General features: G+C 41.0%; 1 protein-coding gene across 5 annotated transcripts in view; it reads left to right on the top strand.

The window, feature by feature from the left end:
• The window catches only part of osgn1 (oxidative stress induced growth inhibitor 1), an 18,435-nt gene extending 4,252 nt beyond the window's left edge, over nt 1-14,183 (top strand). For 3 of the 5 annotated variants that reach the window (XM_088337645.1, XM_088337647.1, XM_088337649.1), the window contains exons 2-7: nt 2,876-2,944; nt 7,265-7,593; nt 7,675-7,766; nt 8,128-8,327; nt 8,812-9,152; nt 11,519-14,183. In XM_088337645.1, the coding sequence (XP_088193771.1) occupies nt 2,876-2,944; nt 7,265-7,593; nt 7,675-7,766; nt 8,128-8,327; nt 8,812-9,152; nt 11,519-12,073 (1,586 nt within the window). In that variant the 3' untranslated portion in view covers nt 12,074-14,183. Of the gene's footprint in view, nt 1-2,674; nt 2,808-2,875; nt 2,945-7,264; nt 7,594-7,674; nt 7,767-8,127; nt 8,328-8,811; nt 9,153-11,518 lie in introns of those variants that run through there. The other 2 variants (XM_088337648.1, XM_088337646.1) reach the window with 2 other exon arrangements.
• The last annotated feature ends 1,451 nt before the right edge of the window (nt 14,184-15,634 follow it).

The raw sequence follows: 15,634 nt of genomic DNA on the forward strand, positions 1-15,634 counted from the left end.
CTTTCAGGCCTCACTTTGGCTCTGGGCCACACACTTATGCAACTGCAAGGCTATTTCCCATTGTATCGCCCCGCCCCTCCACCCCCCTGCCCTCCTTACCTCCATAATCGCTTGTTTTATTTAAAAAAAAAATTGCTAAATGGGCTTTTAGTTCATGGTCATCAATCTTCTGGTTGGGTCATGATCACCTGACCCACCTAATGCCATTTGTGTGCGTGCATGTTGGTATTCATATTTGTTACCTTTTTAGAACAATTTTTCAGACTTTACTATTATTGTGGGGACCAGTAGCCCATATTAGGACATATTAGTATTCGCCTTTCGTCATTGCACACCAGCGTAGACTACAGACAGGACCTGTAAATATGTGTGTATTCTTTTTTTTTACCTTTTTTAGAGCCATATTTAGGAATTTTTTGAAGAGTATAACAATGATGTCAAAGGATACGTTTACTGTCTGGAAGGTAACAGAAAGACCTTGATGATGTTATGGGGAAATGTGTGAATATGTCATGTTAGATTTAATGTGGTTAAAATTTACGGAGTAGATTTCAGGGTAAATCTAATTAATGGTCAAATTAAAAAAAAAAATCAGACGTATGTAGTTTGAAATTAAAGATCAAGAAAGACGTAACGCAAAAATAGTTTATTTTCATCCCGCGCCTTGAGTGGGTTATGCTTTTATTAACTAGTACCAGAAAAGAGGATACTAAATAAATTAGAAGAAGATCTTAGTGTCATAGATTAAAAAAAATATATTACGCTTAACTCTGATGGACTCCGAAAAAGTCGGAAAGCCATCTATGACAACAAAGGACAGAACAAAGCCCAGTAGATGAAAGCCGCAATGCATATTGTACGATGTGATACTCAAAACTTCAGAACAAAAGTGATTCAAGATCTAGTATCAGTATTGTCAAACGCTGCTGCCTGTGAATGCTGAGGTCCTGCTCATCTCTGAAGATGGGCTGACGCCTTACACTGAAACACCATGGTGACCAGTAGATGAAGGCGCTGTATCCAATTGGATCAGGAGGCTTTTTCTCTGATTGGTAACCATGGAAACCATTACTGTTGCAAGCGGGAGTGCCAACTCCTACCCCAAAAACGCCCTCAAGGCTGCACTTGCCCTAGACACACCACAGGAAGGGGTGTACCAACGACCCTGGCGGTTAAGGGATCCGTGAACCGAACTATCATTGTGGGGACCAGTAGTCCTTATTAGGACATTCTGGTAGTTGCTTTTTGTCATTTAACGCCAGCGTAGAAGTCAGACGTAGTGAATATCATAGCAATTGTTAACAAGACATTGCTTGAAAAAACAAATCTATACTTTTCAACAAAACTTTTGTTATAACTCCACTCAGTGTGATTCACAAGGGACGGAAAACTATTTATTGAAACAAGGGATTAAATTTTTTTTGCTAATTGAATGTAACTTTATTTAAATGAATTATCAAATTATTTTTTTTCATCTATTTATTTCTAACCCTTTAACGCACCCTGGTGGTTTAGGGATCTGTGAATGGGGCTAGACAAATAAATGTGACGTGACCAAACCAGAGTTTTAGGGTCAAAGGTTGTTTTAGAGTTAAGATTTCAGTTAGTTTGGTTGGCGTTAAGATAAAGGTGAGAGTTAGGCAATCAGTTTTGATATTTAAAGTTGGGGTAAGTAGTTTGGAAATGCGTTATGACAATGTCTCAACATCGATAGAGAAACGTAACCGTGTGTAAGCGTGTTTTTTTTTGTTTTGCTTCCTCTTGGCCTAGTCGCAATCTGGATTTTTGCTTTTTATCCTGTTGAGCTGGTCTGGTTTTGCTTGACCTTGTCTGGCAAGTCAGTGTGACTTAGCAAATTACTACACCTACATTTCCCAGCATGCACTGCTTGCAAGGTAGAGTTTGAGATTGATTCAGTACAATGTTACTCTCATGCAGGGGTGGCTGAAAGTGTTGTTTTTCAGGACACATTCAAATACATACATATTCAATTTTTGACATTTAAATGCTTTTTTTAAAAAGTTGTATATTTGTTGCTATTCAATTATTATTTATTCTGCTACTTGCAACAGATATTTAAACAGTCAAAATTTCTGTCATTTTTGTTGCATAATCATATTTCTAAATATTGGTTAAAATTGTTTATTTCAAAACGACTATATTTAAGGATTCACATCCAAGAATGTACAAAACTGTAATACAGTTAAATACTATTACTGATTTGGACTTTGGCTAGTAAAATATGTGAATGATTGTTTTCCGTAATAAAGGCAAAAGTTTAATTTTGATTTAAAAATCAAGATAGGGGTACGATCAAGGAAGATTATAGAAATTTGAAAGTGCTTTTGCTGAGAGGTTTCAGGATTTTTTTGGGACATTAAATCTATCTCGATAAACCCCTTCAATAATGACTTCTTTAATTTCAATTGAGTTGTTAGATTTTTTAGCATTTATGGTTTTAAGGTTTGTTTTTCTTTAACAAAAAAATGTGGTAAAATGAAAATGTGTAAATTAAGTGTCTACATGATAAATTGTTCAAATTGGCTCTGCAATGTCATGTACAGGTATGGATTTATATATCATGTAACACTGTAATTATGTTACGTAAGAATTGACTGTCACAATGTTTGTAATGTTGGGCGGGTTTTGGCGTATGCACACAAGTTTGTACAGCGCCTTGCTTTACGGGTGTCATTTTGCCATGTTTAAAATTTGCAGCAGGTGTCATGAGCTCCCTTAAGTAACCTCAGGTGGGAATGTTTGCATGGGACATGCCAAACTTCGTAACCAGGATTACATAAGCGATGGTAATGATATTGTGACAAAATAGACACGAAACTTCACAAGTCTTTTGTGTTTGTTCTTTTTTCTTCAGTCGGCAACATGGAACGGTTTCATGACAAGGAAATTGTATCCGGAGAGATTCTGCCTGTTGTGATCATAGGTAAGTCAAAACAAAACACATGCATTTGTTTATTAAAATACACCAGTGGTAATGAATTTTGAGAGAGAAAACTGACATTTGCCTAATAAACATAAAAACACATGCACACAACACACAAATATGCAAAATAAAGATTTAATGTGAGGGAAAATACACAACAGTTTCGAAATCCAATGTAATCGACTAGCCACTGAAAACATTCAGCTGCTACACCAATGCAAACTACACAACTATTAACTCATTTAATGCCATAACATATTCATACGTTTTCAGAAGCATTGTTTTTTTGTTTTTTTAACTATAATGAAAGGCTAGGCGCAGCTCATCAGTAAGTATCAAACCTCTGGGAATGACTTCAGTGTTGAATCAACATTAGATGGTTGGAGTGGCTTTGAACAGGTCTTTGTCAAAACAACAAGGAAGCCGCCACCTCCTGGTGTTGCCTTCTGTATCCAGCCATTGAAGTGTGGAGGCAACCCCATATGGGCAGTATGTGTTGTGAAGCAGTGTGGTGAAAGAAGTGACCATATGGATAAGTACAGACAGTTAACACCTCCACAAAGCTTTTTTTAAATTTACGTTTAAATAACGTTTTATTATTTTCTCTGAGGTAAAGCAATTTTGTGACACATCTTTAACATCTTTGAACAACAGCAAGGCATAACATTTTAGTTTTCCTCCACTTAGTCAACACGCAAAAAAACGTCTGATACTGTTATGGTAAATTAAACGTTAGTGCAATCGCAATATAGTGACACTCGTAATGTGCAAAAACAACAAGTGCAAAACAATAACAGTAAAGCAATAACATAATAACTGTAAAATGTAAAACGTTGTAGTGGGTTTTACATAATTCACCCATGGAACCATTGTTCAGTTAGCAAGTTCCTTGGGGGACTCTTAATTCTGCCGGCTCGAGCCACTCTCGTGTTTTGGTTTGTTTTGTAAGTATCGATTGCAAGTTTAAATGTCATTAAAGCAGCTTTCGTTGGCACCTTTGTTTGACACTTCGCCTACGACTCCCGTCTCTGCCCGCTACAACGTAAACACACACCAAGTAGGACCACCTCTGAATTCTTTAATGTTAAGTTCCCAGCGCTTTTGCCTCATTCGAATAGTTATTGTACTGACACTTATACTTGCTGCTCTTTGTTCAACAACCCACTGTTCAAGTGTGTCCTCTAACTGTGGCCATCTCGCTTTTATTGCCACGGAAACTTTGTTTATTCCTCCTTACTTGGCCATTGATTCATTAATGTTGAACTCTCTCGCTGCTGCTCTATTCCCGTGTTCTACTGCGTGACTGATCGCCTTGAGTTTAAACTTTGCGTTGTAAGCGTGTCTCTTAATATGAGCCATTTCAGGGTCTTTATACAAACGCACAAATAAAAGAGAATCGTTGTTTAATATTTCCCAGTATGCACAGCGCACTTCTTCTACGCAAAAAATGGAGTCGGTGGCTGCTTACCGTAAGTTGTGAAACCTTGTAATTCAATATTGATCCATATATAAGGCGCACTGGATTATAAGGCGCATAGTCAGCTTTAAAAAAAAAAAGATCAGATTTTATGTGCGGCGCAGTGGTTAGCGCATGTGCAGCACAGTTCATGTCATGGGAACCTCCTGCGTGGGTTCAAATCCAGCTCCAGACTTCCTGTGCGGAGTTTGTATGTTCTCCCCGTGCTTGCGTGGGTCTCCTCCGGGCACTCAGGTTTCCTCCCACATTCAGGTGAATTGGCCGGTCTAAATTGTCCCTAGGTGTGAATGAGCGAGTGAGTTGTCTGTCCCCGTGTGCCCTGCGATTGGCTGGCAACCAGTTCAGGGTGTCCCCTGCCCACTCCCCGGAGATGGCTGGGATGGGCTCCAGCCCCCCTGCGACCCTAACGAGGATAAGCGGTACAGCTGATGAGATGAGATGAGATATTTACAAAGAAAGACAGTACATTGAGAGAGTTTTCAAAGCTTTAATAATAATAATATAACTTTCATTCTAAACCGTGCCTTTGGGAGGTAGCCTCACGCTACTAAAAAGACGCTCGCCTACCTGCCAATTAGTCTGTTAAGGAAATAAAAACCGTAATCGTAAGTATAATGGTGGACCGTCCGCTTCTTACTTCTTGGTAAAGACAACTAAGTTGTCTTTTTCAATATCGGAAAGAAATTTTGTCTTGATGATATCGTTCCACGCTCCCTTACTTCAACACTCCCCAGTAATATGCACGTTTGCTTCTGACATAGTGGCTGCGTCATGAGTCTTATTTTGTGCAATTTGCACGATGAGGGTATGTTTACGCTCATAAGTTGTGATCTATCTCGGCACATATATTCCACCGGTCTAAATCTTACCTCTCACACTTGAGCGCCGCTGGTGGCCCGTTAGAAAAATTACATAAATTGGCCGCTTCTCTGAATAAGCCGCAAGGTTGAAGATTTGGGGAAAAAAGTAGCGGCTTATAGTCCGGAATTTACAGTAGTCTCTTCACCATTGTTGTGGCAAAGAGGGATGACATTTCGTGCATGTATGCGGGAACATGATTGCAATGGTAACCGAAATAGTGTGTTGACATCACTGGAGACATGGGCGCTGAAAAGTTCATTCATTAGTTCAGTTTTATTTTATTAAAAAAATATTTTGCAAGCCAATTTCCCATCTGTTTATGGAAGACATAGTTTAAATATTGGAGGTATTACAAATGCACCCCCAAAAAACACTGAAGTGAAAGTTCTGCTTAAAATGCTGAGTATTTAAGAAACTTATCAATGTTTAACTATTATTTGCTAAAAATAGTAAAAACATACTTGTTTTTCTAATGAAAGATGACGGTTCAAGCTTTCTTTTGATATGTCCTTTGCCACGGGGCAGCAACCTGCGGCTCAAGACCCGCATGGAGCGGTTTAGCACACGGGCGTGGCTCCCTTGCACTTTTCCAAAAATGTTTACAAATTCTTTTCATTGTACATCAGTTCCTGAAACAGTGAGCTTAGTTTTAACACATTTTAAAGGAGAGAAGCTCCACTCTCATGCAACCTGTGTGCAGGAAAGGATCAACAGGAACTTTTTTGCCAGCCCAATGACGTGTTAGGCATCTGTTAGGGGGGTAGTTTTATAATGGGGTCTGCTTTTTTATTTTTCCTTTTCTTTTTTAGGCTATAAAAATGACTTTACCTCTGTTTCTTTTTTTCCCTCAAGCTTAATTTTTTTCTAGCATTTTTCCTCTTTTATTTTTCCCCTGGCTTTTTCCTTCCTTTTTTTCCCATTTTCCTATATTCATTTGATTATTACAGCCTTTTACCTATTCATTATTGTTGTTTCTACTTTTACCCTTTTTTTGAATTAATTTTATTTTTTCTTCTATTGCAACTTTTTTTCATAATTTTCTTTTGTTCCTTTTTTGGTCCCCCAAATGTAATTCTGTGCATGATTTTACATAATATTTTTAATACATGGATAAAAGCAATAAAAACAATCTAAAGAGGTTATTGGGAGCCAAAAAGGCTGGCTCTCTTTAGTAAGCCAAGCCAAAAGCGCCGCCTCTCGAGAAAGAGACTGAATTCCCATCACTACAAGTTTATTGAAGTGAGAGGAGCTACCCGGTAAATGCAGTTAACTGATAAATTCTGCAAACACATAGCACAACACACATCCGGGGGGACACAGATGATGGGCAAAATGTGCTAGATGAGTGAATTAACAGTCCCTTTTATGCATTTCTTTTCCTTTCCTGGCTTTTTGGGCTCCACCTAGAACATTTTTGCCTTCCATCGCAACTGACTTGTATCATTCGCGCTATTCTGTTTTAATTTTACCGCTACAAAAAAGAGTGGTAGTGGGCCAAAACCAACTTCAAAGCAGGGAGGGGCGAATTTCCGAGGATGGTAAAATTCACCTCAACTGTTTCGCTGAATGTGGCCAAATAGCTGACTACAGAATGAATGCAAAAGTATGTTAAGATTGACAGCTACATGTTAAAAGTTATTTTCTCATCCAGCCAGCCAACTCCAACTCGAGCTTGACATAAAACAGACTTTCAGGAAATCTCCCGTTGTTCCAGATTAGCCAATCCGGCATTGTGTACTCATGAAAAGAGCCAAATATGGCTCGCGAGCCATAGGTTCCCGAGCCTTGTGAAGATGAAAGAGTTAGGAGTAGGATTTGAGTATGGGTTAGAGTGATTTTAGTAGTTAATGCAGTGCCAATTATGTTCTGCTTTGACACAAAACGGTGTTGACTAAAGAGCCAGAAAGACAAAACGTTGTTTGTGTTAAGTAAACCTGATCTTTTGCCTTGAAACCCTGCACTCTTCTTATGCTGTTTCCTAGGAAACGGCCCTTCAGGGATCTGCCTGTCATACCTGCTGTCGGGCTACACCCCCTACGTGTCAACAGGTGTAGCACACCCTAACCCTCTGCTGCACAGCAAGCTGGCGGAGCAGGCCGGCCTTTCTCTCCTAGAGCAAGACTTGGAATACCTGTGTGAAGGTCTTCAGGGGCGCTCGTCCAATCCAGTGGCTGTTCTCTTCGACTCGTTGCTGCTTCCGGACAGCGATTTCGGCATGGACCACAAGTCCCCGTTGGAGTGGCGCTTCGAGCCCGAGAGAGCTGTGCCGCACATGGTGCTGGGCAAAGGGCCCCCAGGAGGAGCCTGGCATGTACGGAACCCCGCACACTTGTCATTTGACCTCATCGCTTAGGCTTCACGGCTATAATCTGATCTGTGTGTATGTTTTCAGGCCATGGAGGGCTCCATGCTAACCCTAAGCCTAGCTAACTGGATGGAGCTGCCTGGACTCAAATTGAAGGAATGGTTGAAAGACAAAAGAAGGTGAGTTATGTTGTAATACTGACTTGTGATAGTTTTGGGGAAAAGAATCACACAAATGACCTTTTCGAGGAAGTATTGAAACGCTTAACAGTTTTTTTTCTAAAATAAATCCGGGACTATGTTAGGGCACTCCAATGGACTACATGTGCAAGATTACAGTTGTAAGCCACAACCAGAACAAAAAAAAAAGGTAGACAAACAAATCAATATCATAACAATTACACTATCCACATAAAATCAGGAAACATTCGAAGGTACAGCTGATTCCAGGACTTGAGCTAGAACATGGCCACAACAAATCGAAACAAAAATCCCGACCTCAAAGCAGAATGTTACCTCATTTTTTGTTTGCTTCCTCCAGAAACCTGCGCAAAGACCGCGCCACACCAGCCGAGATCGCCTCCTACTACCAGCACTACGTTACGCAAATGTCCCTGGAACACAACTTTGCCTGCGGGGCCACCGTCACCTCAGTCACCAGGGGCCAGGCTGACCATCTCAACTCCAATGGCTACTGGAAGGTCAAGGGATTTCAGTGTCGAGAGGTGGAAGACCCCAAAGGTAGGGACGATTATCCTGGGGGTGCCTTATAGTCAGGAAACTACGGTAATTTTCTGATGTTCGGTCGAAAATGTTTTTTAAAACAAGCAAAAGTACCTATAATCCAAAGATTGGATCAGTGTTTTTCAACCTTTTTTTTGATCCAAGGTACTTTTTTCATTAGAAAATCTCGAGGAACGCTGTCTGTTTTCAATGTTTAAAAATTAAATAATTTGTAATTTTATTTTTAAAGGTTAAACTGACAATATAAAGTTTTTCTTATACATATTAATCATTTTGGTTCTTAATTTTGCTTCATTATATGATTTTTTTTTAGCCTATTTTTCAAGCTTAACTATAGTTTTAACTTTATTTTACAGAAAAATAAATAACACCTTTCATGAAAACAAGAGCATAGCCCCAGAATGTTTTGTTTTTAACTTTAACAATTGTAATCTGTTAAGCTCATCACTTACTTATCTCATGAGCTTCTTTCCTCCTGCAGACGATTCCCAAGTGGAGCAGGTGCCCTTCTCCCTTCTGGCTCGCAATGTGGTCCTTGCGACCGGAACTCACGACGTACCGGCCCGCCTGGGCGTGGAGGGCGAGTCGCTCCCCTATGTATGTCATTCCTTCTGGGAGCTGGAGGCCGCCATCACCCGTGGCGAACTGGACGAGTCCTCGGATCCGGTTCTGGTGGTCGGCGCTGGATTGACTGCCGCAGATGCCGTGCTGGCCGCCAAACACCTAAACACGCCCGTGTACCATGCCTTTCGCCGCGCCGTCACTGACCCAGAGCTCATCTTTAATCAGCTTCCCAAGATGCTTTACCCGGAATATCATAAGGTCAGAGGATTTGTACACAATCTATACAAACACAGGAGAATAGTACAATAGGGTAACACACAGAGAAGCTTTTTTATTTTCACACTTTATCTGAAAAGTAATTTCTTAGTTATCACGCTTGATGAGGACCAGAACCCTTGAACGGTCAGACTTATCTCAAGATGACGTCCTTACCGACTGAGAGTATGCAACTGTAACAAAATCTTATCTATCTATCTATCTATCTATCTATCTATCTATATCTCTATCTATCTATCTACCTTGGTCATATCCCTCAAGAGGGGTGACCGACAGCAAGACACACACATACAAATACAAAGAAAATAAAAGGGAAATAAATAGCAAAAAGAAACCACACAAAAATGTTTGGACCATGGCCAACCCAATTGCCCAAACACCCAAACAAGTTAGGCACCTCTGCACCCAAGTTGGTCATGCTTTCATCCCTCCAGATGAAAAGGGACACCAGAAAGCGGCCATGTCACTCGGGTCAGGGTGATGCACTCTTCTGTTCAACAGCAGGGCCCGACAGCTTTTACTGGTTTACCCCTGCCGCATCATATGGGTGCCCAGCCCATCCTTAAGAACGCGTCCACAATCCCACTATCCTTTCACAACACCTCTCCACTCCTTTCTATCACCAACAAGAGCTCTAGCTTCCGTTATACTTAGACCTCTTTCTTGCAGTGCACTCATAACACCATCCCTCCACGTCAATCGCTGCCTTCCTCTTGGTCTCCTTCCACTGACTTCTGCTCTGTAGATCCTCTTCAACATTCGCTCCTCATCCATCCTCTCCATGTGTCCAAACCAACCTGGTACTCTCTTATAAACACGCTTGCTCAGTTCCACGACTGTAACAAAATAACACCTATAAATCTTCAAAAAAAAGGAGAACCCAGAATTGCAGTTGAATTAATGTTTTTTATTTTCTTTATACAATAGTTCATGGGTACTATACATGGGTGCATCAGTTGAGCTAGAGATGAGAAACCTCCAAAACATGCAGTATATGCGTCTCTTGAGGACCAGGTTGGCCACGTCTCCAATAGTACCACAAAATATGAGGGTTTCTACTTTTCGTGGAAGAAAGCGATTTAGAGAGCAGCTCTCTAGTTGCACGCTCACATTGGCTAACCTTGAATTGAGCCAGTCCCAAATCGAGCGGTTTCCCACGAGTTGTAGCTCCATGTCATCCGTTTCATGGGTAATGGACCTGGCGTTGGTGAGATACAGTCTCCACACAGGTTGCTTATGGGGGTTGTATTGTAGCTACAGCAGTAAGGCCCTACATGTATTTCCTTCTCTCCCGCTGCTGCCTCCTTCCCTTCCAGGACCGATAACAATCCACAGAGCACCTGCTTGTTTCCTTTACACTCTTTCCTCAGAGTCTGATTTAATTGATACATTAATTTTAAATGTAACGAGCCGCTAAAAGCTAGCTGTTACTGTGCTTGACAGTTAATTTCATGGACACATCGATTTGTCCGCCCGCCCTGATATGTCACACCAGCCTATCACAGTAGCACACAGTCACTCCCATGTGACCCAACACAAATACAACCTGCCCCTCGTGATAAAGCATTTGTGTGATGTCTGCTCAGAACACAATGCACAATACTTTTATCAATGACAATAAAGTTAATTCAGTTTAAAATCCGCAAAGCAGTAAACTAGTGATTAACGGAGCGCGAAGTAGCGGGGGATTACTGTACTTCCACTTCAAACAAATATTTTTTTAACTGCATAATTTGATCAATTTTTTGGTGTATGTCAAGGGCTGAGTTTCTAAAAATAAAACCTACACAAAAAGATTTGCCTACACATGTACACGTATCCATTTTCTAACAATAGTACATTGCTCCCTCTTTATACAAGTACCTCTACACATGAAAATTTCGATGCACATGTTTGTTTTTTTTAACAAAACTCTACCTTGCTTTAAATAGGAAAATCCAGTTCACTTTAGGTCCCCAAGACTACCACAAGAGACCGCTCAACTTTTGTGAGCGCTCACTGCCATCAGCTTGCTGCAGTTTGAACATGCGTCTTTTGCCATCAGGCACTTGATCCCACCCCCTTGGTTATACTTGCTGCATTCCGCAGCAAGTTTACTCTGATCGCATCCCTCAAATCGCATTTTATAGTATCTCTTTTATTGTTACTTTTTTGTGAGCTTAGCCATGAGTTCCGAAAAAAGGAAACGGTAGGGTGTCTGAAAAAAGAATGATGACAATTAAAAGAAAGCAAGGAATAATAAATCAGTGCGGTGTTTGTGTGATTGTGTCCGACAAACGCATCTATGGCAAGTTATTTCCAGCGGCCACAACCTTTTCTGATTGCAAATTCTCCACCTTTGTTTGCAGGTTCACCAAATGATGATGCAGCAGCAACACCAACTCGCATCCCCTCTGGACTCTTCCCCCCCACCTCCCAACTTGTCCTCCCCTTCCCTGTCGTACAGCGGCTACCTCAGCTACCCCCGCCACCGCGTCATTTCCTTCCGACCGGACCGCAAATGCGTCCTGCAGTCTGACTCGGGCCAGCGGACCGTGGTGCAAGTATCCAAAGCGCTGGTGCTGATAGGCGCCAACCCCAACTTGTCCTTCCTGCCTGAGCAAGGCCGTCCACTAGGGGTGTACCCGGACGAGGTGGTCACTTGTCGCAGGAACCCGATTGACGTGGACCCCTTCACCAACCGCGTGGTGGCAGCTGACGGGCCCGGCATGTATGCTATGGGCCCGCTAATGGGGGAGAATTTTGTGCGCTTCCTAAAGGGCGGCGCTCTGGCCATAGCAAGTGACATCGCCAAGGGACAGAGGGGTGTTGACAATGAAGGGTCATTGACTTCCTCAGTTGAACTGGACAACAAGTGGAGGGAAAGGCAAGCTGCCACTCACACCATTGCAGAGGTTGCGTGACCTTAGCAGCTAAAAGGTGAAGGCAATTTGGCCTTCTTTATTGTGCAATTTGACTTCAAAAGCTTTTTTCTCGTTCTCTGTAGCGGTAGTTCTCAAACTAGGTCCTAACGTGGTCCATTAACCATAGCTTGGACCTCGTCAATGAAATAGTTGCACTAATTCACAATTCAAACTCCCGAATTTACTTCAGTTTTGTAATGGCACCAAAGCACAGGCTGAAATGAACTAGGTTTTACAATAATCCAGTGGTCGGCACCCTTTTCTCTACCACGTACCGGTTTAATGTCTGACATTGCAATTAAATAAACCCAAATCCATTGTTTAATCACTAGACTGCTATGGATCTAGATTACATAGGAAAAGGCATTGGAATTTATGTCATCGTTACACTTTTTCGTCACGGTACAACATTGTTGAATACGTGGGGCCATGATTAAAATCATTTATTGACAATAATATTTATAAACCATACCAATAGCAAACACAATTTACAACGTAAATTTTTACCGTCCGTAGAAAATAATGTGATGGTGAGATAAAATCTAATGCCTTTTTCTAAGTCCTCTGCATCCCTAGTGGTCTAGCGGTTAGGATTTGGTGATGCACGCCAATGCGAACTGGGTTCGAACCCTGTAGCATGCATACATTATCTGCACCGCTTATCCTCAGTAGGGTCCCAGGGGTGCTGGAGCCAATTCCAGCCATCTTCAGGCGGTGGTCAGGGGACACCCTGAACTGGCTGGTAACCAGTTCAGGGCACACAGAGACAGACAACTCACTCGCTCATTCACATCTAAGGACAATTAATTTTACATGCTATGTTTTTGGAATGTGGGAGGAAACCAAAGTGCCTGGAGGAAACCCACGCAAGCACGGGTATAATATGCAAACTCAGCACAGGAAGGCTCGTAGCTGGATTTGAACCCATGACCTCAGAACTGTGCAGCGGACGTGCTAACCACTCATCTTTGTTGCATCCATTGTTGGGCAAACATTGTCAGCGATATTTTTCGATTGCTTGATCATTGCTCAAACACTCTGATATTGTACATAAAACCCATGTATAATACGCACCCAAACTTGAGTTCTTTGTTTTGGCTAAAATCTTTCCCATAATGCTCCATAACAATTATGAGTAAAAATAGTGTTATGATGGAATAAAAATGAAATGCATTTTTCTTTGCCACAGACAATCCTAATGGCCTAGTGGTTAAGATTAGGACTGAACTGGCTGGCATCCAATGGTGAGCATATCAGGTCAGCATTTTTTGTTGGCTGATTAATCGTAGCTCAACTACAGTGATGTACTTCAGTAAAACAGAATGAGAAAAGTAAGATAGGTGCAGTAAAAAAATGATTTAGTTTTTTTCGAACTCAGTTTGGCTGTTGCTATCACATATTTATTAGTGAAAATATTTAATTTCACACTTAAGGACACTTCAAAACTACGCACTCCACTTCTGGTAAATACAGTATGAGGAAAAAGCCTAAGGCATATGTTTTTTCGTTCTATGCGGGCCGGTGGATGCCGACCACTGCAATAATTGATTACAAGTACTACACTGAAATGGATCGATTCTTTTTATATTTCGTAAAATTGTTCTTGTATTAATATACAGTCAATTTCTCTTCACTTTGTTTGCAGCTTAAGTTGTTTTACCTTGAGGCCTCACAGAGCAGTTGTATGTATTGCATTTCACTACTAAGGAAAATGTACAAGGAAATTCAAAGTTGTCTAATGCATCTTTTTAAAGATTTTTGTAACATTTGTTTCCAAGGGGGACAAGGGCATTATTGAACAACATATTTTAATTGGCAAAGTTTACTGGTGGTTGGGTCATAACCTATCAAATTACACCAACTATATTGTCATCCACATATGTGTTTTACTTCTTCACCTTTATGTGTTTGGATTTACAAAAATCTGCCATTTGTTTTGTGTTTGCCTTCTTGGTCTTGCTTGGCTTACTGTAAACAAGTTCAAATGCAAAGGAAAACATGATGAACCTAACAAGTTGCTTCTTTCCTTGTGCTTGAGATGTTTTTACTGCATATGAATAAACATGTTTATTTCCAATCAAATTGAAAATTAAAGGCAATTATGAGCAAACATGCTCTGAATTGATCTTTTTGTGGGGGGTTTTGCCATTGAGAAATAAAGAACTGATTTTGCTTGCATTTATGTGGGTATGTAAATTACCAAATGTAATAGTTTACTCAACTAACTTGACAATAAATGACTAAGAATTCAATGCATATATCAACATTCCCTTCGATTGTACAGTATAGTATAAAAGTCCTTGTTCGGGTGGGTTTATTTTTTTCTCTTGGAATGCTTACAATGACGATTCACGTCCAGTAGAGGACGCAACCAATATAGCAACACAGCGTTGACATGTGAACGCCATTTGGAAAACGTGCCACACAAGAAACGGGAGTCCTCCTCAGCCCATGCCAAGTTAAAGTGCATAACCAAAATACACATTTGAAAAAACTAATTAATACTCCCACAAGACTAAACTGTATACTCACAAAGGACGACTTTAGGGAAACACTGGTTTGAACGACCGAACAAGGATGAAAAATCAATATATTGGCGTCACAGCTGTCTTTAAAGGAATGTTATGTATTATTTAGCACCGCTTAGCGGTGAAAAAAATTCATTCATTTAATGGTAAGAGGTCTGCATTTATATGTAACCGCGGTGTACCCGTCCCACCAAGGATCCACATTCGGGTTGGACTTGATGATGAGGCTTTTATTTCAGTTACCGCAATAAGGGACACAACATACACACCCCATGTGATTAACACCTCTGCGGGCTTCCAACATCGTAAGCAGCACGTTGGAGACTGCTCTAAGCATATCAAATACTTTTCTTTTCAGTTTACATTCAATACTGCTCGGAAAATCGACCATTAAGTCAAGTCAAGTCATCTTTATTTGTATAGCCCTAAATCACGAAGAGTCTCAAAGGGCTTCACAGATTATTACACTATATTACACAGACTATTTTTCAGCCGACGAGAAGAGTAGGTTATTCATATGCTATGGAGTAGAAGTGAGTTTTAAGTTTAGATTTAAACATTTCCACTGAGGTTGCAGATCGGATCTCAGGGGGAAGAGCATTCCACAGTACCGGTGCCCGGATGGAGAATGCTCTCGAACCAGCAGAACACTTCTTTGCTCTCGGGATCACCAGAAGACCGGCACTCTCAGATCGTAGGCTTCGGACCGGGACATAGGGGCAAATCAGATCTGAAAGATAAGAGGGAGCAAGTCCATGTATGATTTTGTACAATACTAAGAGAACCTTGAAGTCACATCTATGGCTAACTGGGAGCCAATGCAGGTTAGCCAAAATCGGTGTTATGTGATCGTACTTTTTTGTCCTAGTAAAAAGCCTCGCTGCTGCATTTTGTACCAGCTGAAGAGACTTGATTCTAGACTTCGGGAGACCAGAGAGTAGTGCATTACAGTAATCGAGACGGGAGGTAACAAATGCATGAATTATAATTTCCGCATCAGACTGAGACAGTATGGAACTGATTTTAGCAATGT

The sequence above is a fragment of the Urocampus carinirostris genome, chromosome 6, assembly GCF_059441175.1.
Source record: "Urocampus carinirostris isolate Australia breed hairy pipefish chromosome 6, RoL_Ucar_1.0, whole genome shotgun sequence".
In the NCBI taxonomy this organism is placed as follows: domain Eukaryota; kingdom Metazoa; phylum Chordata; class Actinopteri; order Syngnathiformes; family Syngnathidae; genus Urocampus; species Urocampus carinirostris.